Consider the following 19,129-nt stretch of genomic DNA (forward strand, 5'->3'; position numbering starts at 1 on the left):
GTAAAATTTCATGGTAAATTTCCCATTCCTTAACTAATATTTATAACATTGTTTTCTGGGAAGACACTAAGCTAGCTTATAAAATAACCAACAGCGGGAATGCATCTTATTTCTCAAGCCCCCCTTAAAGGACTACTAAGGTGTGTGTGGAGCATAATGAGCTATTGGAAGTACAAGAGATTGAACTCTACGACCTTTAGAGTTAGATTCCACAGGCAAATTATGATAAGCCTTTTAATCAAAGGAAATTAATCAAAGGAAGATAGAGTAGCCAGATTTGTGGACTAGTCAGTGTTGCTTTTGACAAGTGGGTATGTCAAGAAGATTGAGCAAATAAAGTAATAGCTTGTGTTTACAGAGTAAGTCAGCTGTGGACCCGTCAACTACTTCTTTTATTTACTTAGCAAACTGGTATTGAGCGCAACCTAGATGCACACAGTTCATATATAAATAAAAGATCTAGCTGGGCACGGTAGCTCATGCCTGTAGTCCCAGCACTTTGGGAGGCCGAGGCAGGCAGATCACAAGGTCAGGAGTTCGAGACCAACCAGGCCAATGTGGTGAAACCCTGTTTCTACTAAAAATACAAAAATTAGCAGACGCGGTGGTGGGCACTTGTAGTCCCAGCTCCTCGGGAGGCTGAGGCAGGAGAATCGCTTTAACCCAGGAGGTGGAGGTTGCATTGAGCCAAGATCACACCACTGCACTCCTGCCTGGGCGATAGAACAAGACTGTCTCAAAAAAAAAAAAAAAAAAGATCTTTGGTGGGTTGGGGTGGGGTCAGTGTGGTTGGGAAGGAGATAATACAGAAGAGAACCCAAGTTCCTCCACTCAAGAAGTTTCTGCAGAATAAACCTGGAAAACAGTGTTCTTAGATGACATTTATTCTGATTATACTGCCCACAATTAGCACTCAGGTAAAAGAAATTAATTGCAGGATACAGGCCGTAGTTGTGTTTCCTGATTATTATTTGAGTTTTGGCATCACTGCTCTTTGGCCCATGGGTCTTATATAACCAGAATGAAGAGATTTCATTAGCAAAAAAGAAAAATTATAAAATGTGTTAAATTAATGTTAGAGATTGTTAGAGATGACTACTACAGTTCTCTTCCAAGAAAATATTCCAAACATAGATTTTATTTTCCCTCTAAAGCATCCAGCCTTTAGTAATTGCCTTCAAAGGCTATGTGTGGTTCAGAAAACTCAGTGGATTAGGCACAGGTCTTTGCTTTAGTTACAGAAGATTCATTCAAAGGACTTGTTAACCTGGGTACACGTATCTTAAGAGGTTTATTTTATGATTTTATCTGTTAGAGTCTAGAGCCCTCAAGTAACTCCAACTTAGTATTAAGACCAAACAAAGTTATCTTTTTGTTAGATTCCACAGGCAAATTATGATAAGCCTTTGTAGGGGCAGGGGGCAGTAGGTACTTGATTTTGTTACACTTGGTTGGCAAACTACAGCCTCAGAGGCAGTTGAAAAATAGAGTATATAAGAATGAGCAGGCCAGGCATGGTGACTCACACCTATAATCACAGCACTTTGGGAAGCCAAGGCAGGTGGATCCCCTGAGGTCAGAAGTTCGAGACCAGCCTGGCCAACGTGGTGAAATCCCTTGTCTACTAAAAATACAAAAATTAGCTGGCTGTGGTGGCACGTGCCTGAAGTCTCAGCTACTGGGGAGGCAGAGGCGAGAGAATTGCTTGAACCCGGGAGGCGGAGGGAGCTGAGATCTCACCATTGCACTCCAGCCTGGGCCACAGACACAGACTCCACCTCAAAAAGAAAAGAAAAGGAAAAGAAAAGACAACGAACAAGCAAATCTGTGTTCTTGCCCAATCTTACTAAATTGCTCTCTAGGACAGTATAGGGCTTTACTATTTTATCATGTTGCGTCTTGGTTTCCCCATTAAAAAGAGAAGTCTGGGACTATACCCAAGGATCATATTGATTCCTTTCCATTTTCTCGTTCTGTGGTTTGGGTAGTTTTATGTTTCCCCATAATACTGTGTTCTTCTTTTTCTTTTCTGGGAGCGGGGGGTTCTGTAGCAGCAGGTGTATCCAGGGCTCCTTTAAGAGACAGTTTTTTGTGTGTGTGTTTGTTTTTCCTCCTGTCTAATTTTGGCTTTCTTTTAGATTATTTTATATTCTGGAGACAAAATTTATGATGACTACTATCCAGATCTGAAAGGCCGAGTACATTTTACGAGTAATGATCTCAAATCTGGTGATGCATCAATAAATGTAACGAATTTACAGCTGTCAGATATTGGCACATATCAGTGCAAAGTGAAAAAAGCTCCTGGTGTTGCAAATAAGAAGATTCATCTGGTAGTTCTTGGTAAGTTATTTTTATTTGTGTTAACGGGTTACTGAGTAAGAGAATGATTAGTCATAGTACTGTAGTAGCAGCACTTGTATAAAACAAAGCTTAATTTTTTAGAATAACAATTTTAAACACTTGAAGTACTTCTATGTTGGATAGCATCAAATATAAAACTAGCTTTTGGTTTTGGATAGGAAAAGTAAGAAGTGATCAACTTCTTTGTGAAATTCATAAGAGTTTGAAAATAAGTGAACGAGTATTATAGTATGGAGGAAGAACCCTAAGCTAGGAGTTAGGAGATCTAGGGTTTTTGCCTTGTCCTCAGAATTTGCCCTGAGAATTATGTAGAACCATGTTTCTATGATGAATAATTTAAGCATTTAGAATGGAGGTGAAGAAATATGGAAGAAGGAGTATTGAATTCAAGTAAGGCCATTAGGCATCACATAGTATTTAAGCTTCTTGGCATCACTGTTTTTCATCATTAAAGTGAGGAGATGAGACATTCACTGATATCTTACAGCCCTCTCCATAATAGTTAAGAGGGAGGTAGTGTAAACTGCTTTGTAAACTGCCAAAGACTACAGAGTTTATTATCCTTCTCTAGATTCTGTGATAATGTCTACAAGCACTCTTAATCCCTTCAAATTGAGAAACTGAAAGATAATAGTTCATAAATATACTTCTAAAACCATACTGTGGTAAGCTTTACACAAAATGTACATTGGCTACCATGTAGAAAAACATAGCTGTCTAGCTCTCTGTTTAATGACAGTAAATTCCCCTGTCCTCATGTTTTAGGGGACGCTTGGGGATTGACTTTCATAGGAAAAGCTGATGCTAGAATTGTCTAGCATGACTGGAAGTAACTGATCAGGGCAGGCCTCCCACATCAACATTTACCTCATTCCTTCTGTTTAGAGAACTGATTAGGGGTGGGGTAGAATATTCTAAAGAATACTCTTTATTTTAATTTTAATTTAATTTAATATTATTTTATTTGAGATGGAGTTGCACTCTGTTACCCAGGCTAGAGTGCAGTGGCACAATCTCTGCTCACTACAGCCTCTGCTTCCCAGGTTCAAGTGATTCTCTTGCCTCAGCCTCCCAAGTAGCTGGGATTATAGGCATGCACCACCACGCCTGGCTAATTTTTGTATGTTTAGTAGAAACAGTGTTTCACCATGTTGGCCAGGCTGGTCTCAAACTCCTGACCTCAGGTGATCCACCCACCTCGGCCACCCAAAGTGCTGAGATTACAAGAATACTCTTTAGGAGAGCAATGTTCAAGATGACTTGGGCACCCAACACTTAACTACTCCTCCTACAAGTAGACCCAGCACTTAACTCTTACTCCTAGAGGCTAGGAACAAGAGTGGGGATTTTTGTGTACCTTCATGGCAAATTCATGCATTGTCTTGGTAGATAGACTCTGCTGGCAGCATCATTGAATGGGGACCTGAAGAGGTCCTGGTGAAATGCATCATTCTGAATCGCACTAACTAAAAATGTTTCTTGTGGTGTGAAAGTAAGTCAATCTAAAAAAGGAACCAGGAAAAGGAATATGGTAATGTTGGAAATTTGAATTTTCTGTGTCTTCATTGAGTAAACATGGAGTAACTTTTCTTTGTTATAAATGTATAAGCAAGTGAAAGATTAACACCTGGTCCGAATTCTTTTTTTTTTTTTTTTTTTCTTTTTGAGACCAAGTCTCGCTCTGTCACCCAGGCTGGAGTGCAGTGGCATGATCTCGGCTCACGGCAACCTCCGCCTCCTGGGTTCAAGCAATACTCTTGTCTTGCCGTCCTGAGTAGTTGGGACTACAGGTGCCCGCCACCACACCTGGCTGACTTTATTTTTAGTAGAGACGGGGTTTCACCATGTTAGCCAGGATGGTCTCAATCTCCAGACCTCGTGATCTGCCTGCCTTGGCCTCCCAAAGTGCTGGGATTACAGGTGTGAGCCACCGCACCCAGCTGCCTGGTCCGAATTCTTATCACAGACCCAGGAATTCCTGAGATTATAACCCTGACTATACTTTCTTCCAACACTGCTCTCTAGGAACTATTAAGTTGGAAGATGTATACGGAATATTAACTGGTTCATGATATGCGAAGCAGAAGATATTTGATTATCGGAATTATTTATTGTGAAACCCCTGTTTGATGGGACAGGTACACTGGGGTTAATGGGGTTGGCACATATTCCCAGAAGAGTTGTGGACAAGCATGTTTGTGTGTTTGTGTATTGTCTGGATCCTGTGGGACCAGGTTCAGGGTCACATTTGCAGTTCTCAACTGAAGAGAACATTACAGCAGAACATGTCCCAAAAAGGAACCTGAGTTGGATGGTAGGGATGGCACATAATGTGGCTCAGTTCACTCATGGCAGGAGCCGTGACTGCCCGGCAGTAGGAATGGCCTTTTTATATTAAACTTTGAACCCCAGCATGTCCTAAGAATGGGTAAGTGGGAAGCATTGACACAGTTCACCCTGAGTTACTCCTGGGGAGAATTTTAAAGCCAAGTCAGCCTTCAGTTCAAACCAAGGAGGGGGAGAGGGGATAAACTGGGGATGAGAGGAGAAAGCAGGGAAGTGATTGCCGAAGAGTAGGGACGACTGGAACTCTGATCTGGACGAGGTTGTGTCAGAGCCAGAGAATTCCTTGTAGCTCTTTCTTCCATGTTTTTAGATGAGTCGTGACTGCTGCTGGGAGAAACCACCAGAATTATATTCTCTCGAAGGTGAAAATTAATTGGATTGAAGCTTATCTGTTAGTTTTGCCTGGAAATTCTGCCTGGATTATCTGGGGCAAAAGATAAGATGAAGTGCCCTCTAGTGACCCAACTAAGTGGTGGTCACTGGAGCTCATTTGATTGACTGATAGTGGCTCTGTCTAATGCTTTGGTTCTTTTGTGGGAAATCTGAAGTAGTTGCCATCATGGCATTCACAGGGTAATGGCAGTGCATTCATTGAGCTTGTGTGTTATGTGGCCGTTAACCCACAGAAATGATTGATAGTCGTCTGGATGTGAGGGGCAGCATGTTGCTGTAGCTTGCTCCATTGCCATGCCTGCCTTGCTCTTTCAGACACAGCAAAAGCTCTTGTGGATGCAGCTCAGTAAAGAAGCAGAAGTGGGAAATGATAACAAAGAGAGTTGATAGAAGGTTACTGTTGTGGCCATATATCACGGGCACCTTCCCCTGGAGCTCTGGAAGGGCCTGTTTATTGAAACCTTTTGGTATAAAGAGACAGAGTTGTTTTGAAGAGCAGAACGTGCACAGTTAACAATTCCTGGACATATATGGTATACTCCCACTGCACCATGCCACAGTGGCAGCAGCAAGTGTAGTGGCTCAGTCATCACTGGCCTTAAAGGTCCTAAGGGATTTGCAAACCATTGATACTGGGCACGGCCCCTCACTACTTTTTATTTTACAATAATTTTTAGTTTTATAGAAAAGTTGCAAAAATACAAGGAAGTTTCTGAGAGTGGATCCATCATCTAATTTCCCCTAATGTTAACATCTTACAAAATCATATTATAATTATCAAAACCAAGAAATTAACATTGATACAATACTATTAACTAAATTACAGACCCAATTTGAATTTTACTGTTTTCCGGTAATGTCCTTTTTGTACTAGGATTGCGTCTAGAATCCACATGGCATTTATATCTCCTTAATCTCCTCCAGTCACGTCCGGGGGCACGTGATGTCATGTCTTATTGTTAATCGTGATCACTTGGTTTAAGTTTTATCTGATGGGCTTCTCCACTCTAGAGTTACTATTTTTCCCTCTATAATTAAAAAATGTCTTGGGGGAGCTACTTCGAGACTATGCAGATATGTTATTTCTTATTTAACTTTTGCCTATTGATTTTAGCATCTATTGATAGATTTTGCCTGGAGTCAGGGTATTTTTGAACCAATAAGAAATTATATTTCTTGGAAGGATGACATCATGATAAAAGTATCCCCTGTCTCATGTAGGGATTTAGAGAGTATTTCCAGTAGACTGGTGCAGCCACTAGCAGGGAAAGATGATGAAGGAATACGTGTATGGAACAGAGCATTACTAAATTGGTGGGATACCATGTCCAACTACAACTTGATGGTCACATACCCTTATCTGAGAAGGACTGTTGTTTGTGTTAGTGATCATGGAAGCAGATGTTCTGAGGACAGCGGCCAGTATGTGGGAAGTCCAGACCAAAGAAACATTTAGGAGACAAGACTTTATTCGTGCTCTCTTTGTGGTTTTCTTCTGTTCCAGCAGAGTACCATGGGTTAAGAATTAATCTTCCTCGTAGTGTAATGGTTGGATGTTGGCATGTAAAAGACTTGTACTTCCTCTTCCCAGTGGAAAGCAGGTGGGCCGCTCCAAAGTGTCATTCAGAAACCTGTGTTGGTAGAATCTTGTTTTATTGTGGACGGGTTGTAGTGAGGCCCTGAATTTCCTAGCAGCAATTTTAAATAACTATCCGTTATTAGATATGTTTAGATTGCTGGTTATATGGGAGAAAATGGATATAGAAAGGATGAGCGTTAGAGTTAGAATACCATATTACCCATAGATGTTTGATGCACAAAGCATTGCATCAGTTATTTATTTGCTGGTAATTTATTCTAATAAAGGATTTATTGGTAGTTTGAAGAACTGGAAGAGAACAAGGCTCATTTCATTGAAGACTCCCAGAATGAAATAATTTGCAAAACTTATTTAAAAGTCCAATTGATGTAGTCTCCAGAGCACCTGGTCAGATTGAAAAATAAACAGATTTGTTTGGAAAAATCAACAGTGCAGTTAAATATGTGTTGACCCTTATGTTAAAAATGTAAGTAGGAGCAGATGAAGGGGAATACAATTAAATTTGTTAAGGAGTTACTAAGAAGGAGTAAGGTCATGGTTGATAACCTTAGTTGAAGATACCCCACTGAATATGATAAATTGTGTTGAGCCAGTTTTGGGAAACAATTTGACAATTTCTTACAATGTTAAAATATGTGCAGTCACCATATGATCCAGCAGTTACTAAGACAAAGGAAAGCATACGCCAATGTTCACATGAGTGTTCAAGCAGCATTATTCATAATACTGCAAAACAAAAATGCATTTACCTTTATTCATAGTAGTGAAAGAATAAAAACCCATTCACGACTGAAAAAATGAAAATCAGCTTAAACTAAAAAAGAAAAAAGTCTTGACGTTTATCAGCCGGAAGGACAGATACAGATTAAAGTCAGCCACAGAGTTTATAGAAAACATTGTCTCTCCCAAGGTTATAGAGTAGTAGTAAAGCATAGACTATTGCTGTCTTTTCTAGTGTTGCCCCCAGACCCACATTTCTCTACCCATCCTTTACTGGAATACTCAATTACTAAATGGCCCCACCTCCTCACAGCTCCCACTTCCTGTTTAATCCTCATTTTTCCTAATCTCAGAAACAGCTGATTGACAGCTGATGGCTACTTCCTTACAACCTCCTGAGAATCCTTCAGCATCCCTGCTCTTGTCCAGTGGGATTCCGTGGTTCCTCGTAATGCTGTCCTCACTAGTCAATCTGATTTTGATAGACCACACACTTGCTCCTTGTCAGTTTGGCTGACTGGGCTTTGACAGTAGCCCCAAACTGGAAACACAGTATTCATTAACAGGTGACTGGATAAGCAAACTTGTGTTATAGTCCATTGAAATACTAAAATAACTATATATACAATAACGGCTCAATCTCAGAAATGTTATGCTGAATAAAAGAAGACAAAAAAATACATACTGTAGTATTCTATTCATGTGGTTCCAGAAGAAGAGCTAATCTACAGTGGTAGAATCTGATCAGTGGCTTCCTGGGTCCAGGGTTTTGGAGTCACATCTATTGTAACCAGCATGAGGGAACTTCCTTGGGAGAGGGTTGGAGTGGTGCTTAATGGATATAGACACATTTATTAAAAGTGATCAGCCCACGTGATTAACATGTTAACTTTATTGTGTGAATATTATACCTTACTAAAGTTCAGCAGAAGAGTATGCAATGCCAAGGTGTTAATCCAGGATTGGGGTGAGTTGCAGGTAATGGAGTTAGTAGTTGTTCTAAACAGTTACCCAGAAATACCTGGAATATAACCTCAGATTTCCTTTTTTTTTTTTAATTAAATATTCTTTTTTACACATGAATTTCCAGGCAATGAATATCTTTTTGATTCAGGGTCTGGTTCTGTCACCTAGGCTGGAGTGCAGTGACATGATCAAAGCTTCACTGCAGCCTTAAAATCCTGGTCTCAAGTCATCCTCCTACCCCAGCCTCCCAAGTAGCTACGACCACAGGCACACATCACCACACCTAGCTAATTTTTCGAAGTTTTTATAATGACAGAGTCTCACTATGTTACCCAGGCTGGTCTCAAACCCCTGACCTCAAGTGATCCCCCCACTGTCTTGGCCTCCAAAGTGCTGAGATTACACTATGCCCAGCCCAGGTTTTCTTTTTTGTAGCCTGCTCTTTGGATGGATTTGAGGTGATGTAAATGCAGAATGCTAGTTGTTCCTTGCTACACTAAGTGTTGTTAGTATTGTTGATGATAAACTGCCTGATTGTCAGGGTTATGGCACCTAGAGGGATGTGACTTGGTACATACTGCCAGAGGGCTACATGTCAAGCATGGGGAAGAATAGCTAAGGAATGGAAGGGGGAGCTTCCTTGACTCTCAAGTGGTCTTGCTGAAAAAAGCAAGTGCATCATTCTTGCTTTTTTTCAGATGTGCCCCATGAAATGGACAGGCACCGAGCTATGCCTGAGATATTGCCATATCTACTAATGCAGTGGCTGCTTGTCTGAGCTTATTCTTTGCTGTTTTGTGTCAGATAAAGCTGAATAAACTGATGTTGATCACTTACTGTGGTCTTTCATTCTTTTGTGAATTCTGAACCCAGAACCAACTGATAATGAGTCAGTGGTTGTGTACAATGCTGTATTCATAAAAGTAAGTTCCGTTCTCTTATGTAAATTTATAATTTGTTTTCTTTTTCAGTTAAGCCTTCAGGTGCGAGATGTTACGTTGATGGATCAGAAGAAATTGGAAGTGACTTTAAGATAAAATGTGAACCAAAAGAAGGTTCACTTCCATTACAGTATGAGTGGCAAAAATTGTCTGACTCACAGAAAATGCCCACTTCATGGTTAGCAGGTACTGCTGATAATAGTATTTGTACCACATGCCATTGATTTGGACTAAGGTCTAGTAGGGGTGTGTGTGTGGTTTGAGATAGGGCCTCGCTCTGTCACCCAGGCTCACTGCAATCACGGCTCACTGAAGCTTCAACCTCCTAGGCTCAAGTCATCCTCCCACCTCAGCCTCCCAGTTAGCTGGAACTACAGGTGCATGCCATCACACCCTGCTAATTTTTTTTTTAAAAATGTGTAGAGACAGGATCTCCCTGCATTGCCTGTGCTGGTCTCAAACTCCTGGGCTCAAGGAGTCCTCTTTCCTTGGCCTCCCAAAGTGCTGGGATTACAGGCATGAGCCCAGGCATGTGCCCAGCCTGCTTGTATATTGTAGATTCCCAAATGCTTTCTTTCCCTTTTCTACATAGAATAATCAGGATTTCCATAGGAATTTTTCAGTGTTTTATAATATCAATTTAGTGTCATATATTATAAATGAAGAGCTATTCTATGATTTCATTTTTTTAGGATATTAGTTACTTTGGTACTTTTTTTTGTTTTTTGTTTTTTTTTCCGAGACAAGGGGTCTCGCTGTGTCACCCAGGCTGGGCGTGCAGTGGTAGGATCTCGGCTCCCTGCAGTCTTCACCTCCCAGGCTTAAGTGAGCCTCCCACTTCAGCCTCCCGAGTAGCTGAGACTACAGGCATGTGTCACCACACCCTGCTAATTTTTGTATTTTTTGTAGAGATGGAGTTTCCGCATGTTGCCCACACTGGTCTCAAACTCCTGGGCTCAGGCTCTCCACCCACCTCAGCCTCCCAAAGTATAGGTGTGGGCCATTGCGCCTGGCGAATTTTTTTTTTTAATTGATGAGACATGTTCATGATTATAACTTAGATGGTGGCTAAAGTCTAATAAGAGTTGGCTCTTTAGTGTTTTGCCTAGATTGAAAATATAGTAATTTACCCATGGTGTGTCTGTAAATTAAAAGAAAACCCGTGTGACACTAACTAGAAAGTTACAAATTGGCCAAATCTGCTCACCTATTTGTTATAATTGACTTCTTAGTTCAAACTGATGACCAGGCTCCACCCCGCCATCCACTGCATCCTGGTCTTTAGTAGGTTTTCTCTCTGCCTCTCTGTTTTTCAAACTAAGAGACCAATCTGGGAGTCCTCTTCTGACTTCCTTTTGTATGTTTCTTCCATCTAGTGGGGAATAAAATAGGTTTTGTATGTTTTCCTGCTGCAGGAAAGATCCTTTGTGGAATGCGGTAGCGTTTATAGTCTTATGTGCCCCAAGATGGGTTTGCAGCAGCTACACAGTGGACCAGCACCCCTGCTCCAGCTGAGGCTGTGTGCTGCAGGGGATCATGGTTACTTTCACCTTGATACATGTGAACTGGAAGCATGATTGAATTCTGGAAACATCTGTGTGGCTCAATGCCAGTTTGCTTGCATCCAGCCTTGGTCTGTCTTGCTTTTAACTGGATTGTTAAATTTGGAGAGGACTATGTTTACTAACACCTGACAACAATACATACTATAAAAATGAGTTTGTTTTCTTTTTCCTCCTTCCATAGAAATGACTTCGTCTGTTATATCTGTAAAAAATGCCTCTTCTGAGTACTCTGGGACATACAGCTGTACAGTCAGAAACAGAGTGGGCTCTGATCAGTGCCTGTTGCGTCTAAACGTTGTCCCTCGTAAGTATCTTCTTTCTGTTGGTGGTTTTGTTTCTGTTATCTTTATACCACCTCCTTTAGTTCAGTCAGCAAGTGTGTATTAAGGGCAAAGGGACACTGACTTTGATCAGAACACTGTGGTTTGATTATTAGCTTTTCTAGAAAAATATATTTTATTAAAAAAACTTCATAATTGCAATGATAAGAAGGTAAGAGTTGTCAAATCAACCCTTGTACCATATTTAGCTGTTATAAGTATGAGTAGCTTAGAACATTCTTATATGTTAACCAAGATAGCTTTGAATATTAAAATCTTTCAGACAGGTTTTATCATTTTAATGCTTGGAATAGATTATACAGTTCAGAAGACAGTTCTTTTTATGAATTTTTCCCCCGGATCAAAAAGACTAAATAATTTGTCTTAAAGTTAACACATGTGATGAAATCAATCTAAAAATGTATAGCCTACCTTCAGTATCTATACATGTATATATATATATATTTTTTTTTACTATTAATTCTTCTTATTTTAGCTTCAAATAAAGCTGGACTAATTGCAGGAGCCATTATAGGAACTTTGCTTGCTCTAGCGCTCATTGGGCTTATCATCTTTTGCTGTCGTAAAAAGCGCAGAGAAGAAAAATATGAAAAGGAAGTTCATCACGATATCAGGTAATTAAGTGAGACAGGAGTTGACTGATGTATACCAAATATATGTCATTTCTCTAAAGCATTCGTTCTCTTATTAACCACCTAAAGCATCTTTCTTAGGAGAATGGGTAAAAGCTCTGGCCGCCTTCTTCTCAATGCATTTGAAAGCATTTACTTCTAACTGCAAGTGCAGAGCTCCAACCACCATTCATTGTGCCCCGCTCCCCAACCTTCTCGTACCCCATTTTAAGAACCACTGCCAAATGATTATCTCAAGACTGCCTGCTTCTTGAGAAGAATCCCCGCCTGCAGTGGTAGGGATGAAGTAGATATTGAGGTTTGAAAAAAAAACTGACCTGATTGTATCAAGTAATCTGGAAGTTTGTAGAACAATTGGTAGTATAATTTTTATTTTCCTTAAATATTCTAAATCAGTAGGTCTTAACGAGAAGTGTGCATATTAGATAATAGAATTTTAGAAGTAATAACACGTGACTTCACACCCTAGAAATTGACATTTGGCAGGTCTAGGGTGGGGTCTGGACACTTGTACAGGCACATTTCAGAGTTAAAGCACACTGCGATAAATCACATGAATTTTTTTGTTTTTCCAGTGCATAAAAGGTTATGTTTATACTATATTGTAGTCTAAAATGTGCAGTAGCATTATGTGTAAAAAAACAGTGTAGATACCCCAATTAAAAAAATATTGCTAAAAAATGCTAATGATTATCTGAGCCCTCAGTGAGTCTTAATCTCTCTGCTGGTGGAAGGTCATGCCTCACTGTTGATGACTGGTGGCTGATCAGGATGGTAGTTGCTGAAGGTTGCAGTGGCTATGGCAATTTCTTTCTTTGGTTGTTGGGTTTTTTGTTGTTTGTTTTCTGAGACAAGGTCTCGCTCTCTGTTGCCCAGGCTGGAGTGGAGTGATACAATTATGGCCCACTGCAACCTCTGCACCCTGGGTTCAAGTGATCCTCCCACCACAGCTTTCCGAGTATCTGGGACTACAGGCATAAGCCACCACACCTGACTAATTCTTGTATTTTTTGTAGAGATGGGGTTTCACCATGTTGCCAAGGCTGGTCTCGAACTCCTGGGCTGCATTGGCTCCTGCCAAGATGTCAACCTGTCCTTTAAAGCTTTGAAGCCAGACATTGACATCTTTAGCCACTAAAGGCCTAGATGGTGTCTTCTTCCAGTAGAAGTCTGTTTTGTCTCTATTGAAAATCTGTTACTTAGTGTAGTTACCTTCATCAACGATCTTTTAACTAGATCTTCTGGATAACTTTCTGTAGCTTCTTCATCAGCACTTTGTTGCTTCACTTTGTATTTTTATGTTATGGAAATGGCCTTTTTCCCTAAACTCATTAACCAGCCTCTGTTAGCTTCCAACTTTTCTTCTGCAGCTGCCTTAGCTCTCTCAGCCTTGATAGAATTGAATAGAGTTAGGGCCTTGCTCTGGATTGGGCTTTGGTGTAAGGGAATGTTGTGACTATTTTGATCCTCTATCCAGACCACTAAACTTTCTCCATATCAGCAATAAGACTGCTTCACTTTCTTATCGTTCACGTGTTCACTGGAGTAACACTTTGACTTTACTTTAAGAACTTTTTCTTTGCATTTACAATTTGTTTTGGCTGTTTGGTGCAAGATACTAGCTTTCAACCAGTGTTGGTTTTCAACATGCTGTCCTCACTAAGGTTAATTATTTCTGGGTTTTGATTTAAAGAGAGCCTTGCTGATGATTGCTTGACTCCAGGAGTTTGAGCTTGCAATGAGCTAGGATCGCACCACTGCACCCTAGCCTGGTTGACAGTCTCAAAATAAATAAGATAATTTTTTAAAAAGTAGAGCCATGATAACTATTCCTTTTACTTGAACACTTAGAGGTCATTGTAGGGTTATTAAGTGGCCTAATTTCAATATCATTGTGTCTCAGGGAATAGGGAGGCCTGAGGGAGGGGTGAGAGATGGGGAGGATGTTGGGGGGGGTGGCCAGAACACACACAACATTTATTAAGTTTGCTGTCTCTTATGGGCATCATTCATGGTGCCCCAAAACAGTTAAAATAGTAACATCAAAGATCACTGATCACAGATCACCCTAACAGGTATGATTATGAGAAAGTTTGAACTGTTGTGAGAATTTCCGAAATGCAACACAGACATGAAGTGAGCACATGCTGTTGGAAAAATGGTACTGGTGGCCGGGCACGGTGGCTCACACCTGTAATCCCAGCACTTTGGGAGGCCGATATGGGTGGATCACGAGGTCAGGAGATAGAGACCATCCTGGCTAACACGGTGAAACCCCGTCTCTACTAAAAATACAAAAAATTAGCCGGGCGCAGTGGCGGGCGCCTGTAGTCCCAGCTACTCGGGAGGCTGAGGCAAGAGAATGGCATGAACCCAGGAGGTGGAGCTTGCAGTGAGCTGAGATCAGGCCACTGCACTCCAGCCTGGGCAACAGAGCAAGACTCTGTCTCAAAAAAAAAAAAAAAAAAAAAAAGGTATTGATACATTTGCTTGACACAAGGTTACCACAAACCTTCAATTTGTAAAAAAACAAAACAAAACAAAACAAAAATGCAGTAAGTATCTATGAAGTGTAATAAAAGCAAGGCACAATGAAACGAGTATGGCTGTATTTTTTAAATGCACCAAAGATAACTCATATACATAGTTATTCTTCGGTATCCATGGAGGACCTCCTGCAGATACCAAAATCCAAGGATGCTCAAGTCCCTGATATAAAATGGCGGCCAGGCGCAGTGACTCACGCCTGTAATCCCAGCACTTTGGGAGGCGGAGATGGGAGGATCATTTGAGCCCAGGAGTTCAAGACACCAACCTGAGCAAGATGTCTCTATTTAAAAAAAAAAGGAAAAAGAAAAAGATACAATGTATATAACCTGCACACATTCTTCTGTATACTTCCGAGTCATCTCTAGATTACTTATAATACCTAATATAATGTAAATACTATGTAAATAATTGTTGTATTGTTTAGGGAATAATGACAAAAAAGCTGTACATGTTAGGTATTTTAAAAATATTAAAACAAAATTTTCTATACATGGTTTGTTGGCTTCACAGATGTGGAACCCGTGGATGTGGAGGGCCAGTTGAGCTCTCTGTCAGTGTTTGGTATGAAAATTCTTATGCCTAAATTCCCAGCAAACTTAAATCTGTAGTGTTTTCAGCTAAGGTTTTAGATAACTTTAATATAAAAAGAATTTTTTCTTTTCCTTTTTTAAAAAATTTTAAAATTTATTATTTATTTCTCTTTTTTTGAGACAGAGTCTCACTCTGGCGCCCAGGCTGGAGTGCTGTGGCGCGATCTTGGCTCACTGCAACTTCGGCCTCCTGGGTTCAAGCGATTCTCCTGCCTCAGCCTCCCGAGTAGCTGGGATTACAGGCACCTGCCACCAAGCCCAGCTAATTTTTGTATTTTTAGTAGAGATGGGGTTTTGCCATATTGGCCAGGCTAGTCTTGAACTCCTGATCTCAAGTGATCTGCCCACCTCAGCTTCCCAAAGTGCTGGGATTACAGGTGTGATTAAGATAGAAATATACCTGTAGGTGTTAGTGTTTTCTCAACTATAAAGTGTTACATGGCTTTAACTAGATTGTCTTGACCAGTGATACTAGAATATGAAACTATTTGAGATTTTTGTTTTGTAAGACAACATTCTAGAATCATCTACATTTGTGTAAATACCATATTTCATTAAGTGTGAAGTTATAACTCTTTAATCAGAATGACAGATTGGAGACAGATACACAATTTATGACGTTATGGCTTGTGCTTTTTGCTTTTTTGTGACACACACACACACTTTTATATGTTTAGTACCTAAATACAGGCTCTTATCCATGATTCATAGCTTGCATAATTGTAGGTTTTTCGAAACTTATTCTCTTGACATGTATTGGGGATTTTGCTTTGCAGGGAAGATGTGCCGCCTCCAAAGAGCCGTACGTCCACTGCCAGAAGCTACATCGGCAGTAATCATTCATCCCTGGGGTCCATGTCTCCTTCCAACATGGAAGGATATTCCAAGACTCAGTATAACCAAGTACCAAGTGAAGACTTTGAACGCACTCCTCAGAGTCCGACTCTCCCACCTGCTAAGGTAGCTGCCCCTAATCTAAGTCGAATGGGTGCGATTCCTGTGATGATTCCAGCACAGAGCAAGGATGGGTCTATAGTATAGAGCCTCTATATGTCTCATCTGTGCTCTCCGTGTTCCTTTCCTTTTTTTGATATATGAAAACCTATTCTGGTCTAAATTGTGTTACTAGCCTCAAAATACATCAAAAAATAAGTTAATCAGGAACTGTACGGAATATATTTTTAAAAATTTTTGTTTGGTTATATCGAAATAGTTACAGGCATTAAAGTTAGTAAAGACAAGTTTACCATCTGAAAAGGCTGGATTTTCTTTAAGAGGTTGATCATAAAGGTTTCTAAATTTATCAGTACCTAAGTAAGATGTAGCGCTTTGAATATGAAATCATAGGTGAAGACATGGGTGAACTTACTTGCATACCAAGTTGATACTTGAATAACCATCTGAAAGTGGTACTTGATCATTTTTACCATTATTTTTAGGATGTGTATTTCATTTATTTATGGCCCACCAGTCTCCCCCAAATTAGTACAGAAATATCCATGACAAAATTACTTACGTATGTTTGTACTTGGTTTTACAGCTCCTTTGAAAACTCTGTGTTTGGAATATCTCTAGAAACATAGAAAACACTACAGTGGTTTAGAAATTACTAATTTTACTTCTAAGTCATTCATAAACCTTGTCTATGAAATGACTTCTTAAATATTTAGTTGATAGACTGCTACAGGTAATAGGGACTTAGCAAGCTCTTTTATATGCTAAAGGAGCATCTATCAGATTAAGTTAGAACATTTGCTGTCAGCCACATATTGAGATGACACTAGGTGCAATAGCAGGGATAGATTTTGTTGGTGAGTGGTCTCATGCCTTGAGATCTGTGGTGGTCTTCAAAATGGTGGCCAGCCAGATCAAGGATGTAGTATCTCATAGTTCCCAGGTGATATTTTTCTTATTAGAAAAATATTATAACTCATTTATTGTTTGACACTTATAGATTGAAATTTCCTAATTTATTCTAAATTTTAAGTGGTTCTTTGGTTCCAGTGCTTTATGTTGTTGTTGTTTTTGGATGGTGTTACATATTATATGTTCTAGAAACATGTAATCCTAAATTTACCCTCTTGAATATAATCCCTGGATGATATTTTTTATCATAAATGCAGAATAATCAAATACATTTTAAGCAAGTTAAGTGTCCTCCATCAATTCTGTATTCCAGACTTGGGAGGATGTACAGTTGCTGTTGTGTGATCAAACATGTCTCTGTGTAGTTCCAGCAAATCAAGCTGAGCTTCGAAAAAGTTTGTCTTAGTTTTGTGAAAGTGATTTATTCTTAAAAGAAAAAAAGATAAGAAAAAGGAGTAAAGGGACTACTCCTCCTTGCCAAATGTGCTAAATATCATTTTAGGAGAAGAAAGTGGGTTTATTGTATTTCCCTTAAGATTGTGAGGGAGTGTGGATATAGTAGAATGAGCCAACAGTTTCTTTATAATAAATATGGTCTGCAATAAATTATTTCACTAGCTCTAAAACCTTTCCCTAGATTTTAGTAGGGAGTTGGTTTCTGTTAATATCTTTGGGTGCTGTGGTGGTAAATGCTATATTATGAACGGTGGCATGTATTTACAGTTAGAGTATTGTGTGTACACTTTTTAATGGTAAACTTAAGCTGAATGTGTAATGGATTTGTGTATAGTTTTACATATTTGGAAGCATTTTAAAAACAGGTTTTAACCTTACGTAAAATTACTTTTATACTTGTGTTAACATTTTCTTCTGTGCCTTTTGGTAATTTAATTTCTATTATGAATTTCTGGTGCCTATGAGCTAGCTATCACCTACCTGAAAGGTGCTTAGAGGTGAAGGTACTGTTTCTAAAAACACATCACTGTGACACCTTTCTATCCTCACATTTTCAAGCTTGCCTCTTTTCTGTTCTTTGTGGATATAACTTAAGCAATTGTGTTATTCATAAAGGTTTAGAAATTTCAATATTCCCAACACTCTATGTTTCTGATTTTATAACACTAGCCATTTTTGAAAGTCAGATGTTTGGCCTGTTTTATATGAATAAAGTTTATTTGTAAAATATTATAGAAAATAAGTAAATAAACAGAACATTAATAATAAAGTTTTGGTTCTTCCTATTCCTGACTTTCATATAATGAAAATTATCCTATTGATCTAAGTAGAAGTTATCATAGAAAGTGGACACGTATAAGACTTTCCTTCCTTTTTTTTTTAATAACATATGAGGAACAAGACTTCTCTTCCCATATACTTCATATTTTAGAGGACATTGTTTTAAAGGCTTATGTCTCACTGTAAAATTCTGTCAGCCAAATAGTACCAATACGTTTTCAAGTAGTTCTCACTGATAATTTAGTTGAACCAGAGATCAAATATTTGCTCCCGAATTACTACTGGTAATCAAGTAGTTGAACAAAAAATTACTAAAGCATTTCCGTTAGATCAGTCAAGGACAGTACTACATCTTTTTTTTTTTTTTTTTTTTTTTTAAGACAGAGTCTCGCTCTGTCACCCAGGCTGGAGTGCAGTGGCGGGATCTCGGCTCACTGCAAGCTCCGCCTCCCAGGTTCACGCCATTCTCCTGCCTCAGCCTCCCGAGCAGCTGGGACTACAGGCTCCCATCACCACGCTCGGCTAAGTTTTTGTAATTTTAGTAGAGACAGGGTTTCACCGTGTTAGCCAGGATGGTCTCGATCTCCTGACCTCGTGATCTGCCTGCCTCAGCCTCCCAAAGTGCTGGGATTACAGGCGTGAACCACTGCACCCGGCCCAGTACTGCATCTTAACAGCAAAGCCATTTTATTCTACTTTATAACTGAGAGACTTGATACCATCCATCTCTTTAGGTTACAGAGGATAATTTGAAGAGAAATGATACTGTAGAATATATAGTTCTGTACTTTTTTTTTTTTTTTTAAGAGATGGGGTTTCACTATTGCTCAGGCTGGTCTCAAACTGCTGGGCTCAGGAGATCCTCCTGCCTTGGCCTCCCAAATTGCTGGGATTACAGGTGTGAGCCGCAGCATCCAGCCAGTTCTGTACTTTGAATATGGAGTAGTTTACAGCTATTTTTTTTCTTGCTGGTAATCTTAACTAATATGATTCCCTTATTAGAGAGCCTCTCACTCCCC

The 19,129-nt window shown here is 39.6% G+C and overlaps 1 protein-coding gene across 3 annotated transcripts in view; it reads left to right on the forward strand.

Annotated features, from left to right (window-relative positions):
* CXADR (CXADR Ig-like cell adhesion molecule) overlaps positions 1-19,129 on the forward strand; it is an 82,290-nt gene that overhangs the window by 36,620 nt on the left and 26,541 nt on the right. For 2 of the 3 annotated variants that reach the window (XM_001156087.7, XM_016938427.4), the window contains exons 3-7: positions 2,139-2,343; positions 9,361-9,516; positions 11,077-11,199; positions 11,712-11,850; positions 15,785-15,968. In XM_001156087.7, the coding sequence (XP_001156087.2) occupies positions 2,139-2,343; positions 9,361-9,516; positions 11,077-11,199; positions 11,712-11,850; positions 15,785-15,968 (807 nt within the window). Of the gene's footprint in view, positions 1-2,138; positions 2,344-9,360; positions 9,517-11,076; positions 11,200-11,711; positions 11,851-15,784; positions 17,327-19,129 lie in introns of those variants that run through there. The other variant, XM_009445019.3, reaches the window with a different exon arrangement.

The sequence above is a fragment of the Pan troglodytes genome, chromosome 22 (genome assembly GCF_028858775.2).
Source record: "Pan troglodytes isolate AG18354 chromosome 22, NHGRI_mPanTro3-v2.0_pri, whole genome shotgun sequence".
Taxonomy (NCBI): Eukaryota; Metazoa; Chordata; class Mammalia; order Primates; family Hominidae; genus Pan; species Pan troglodytes.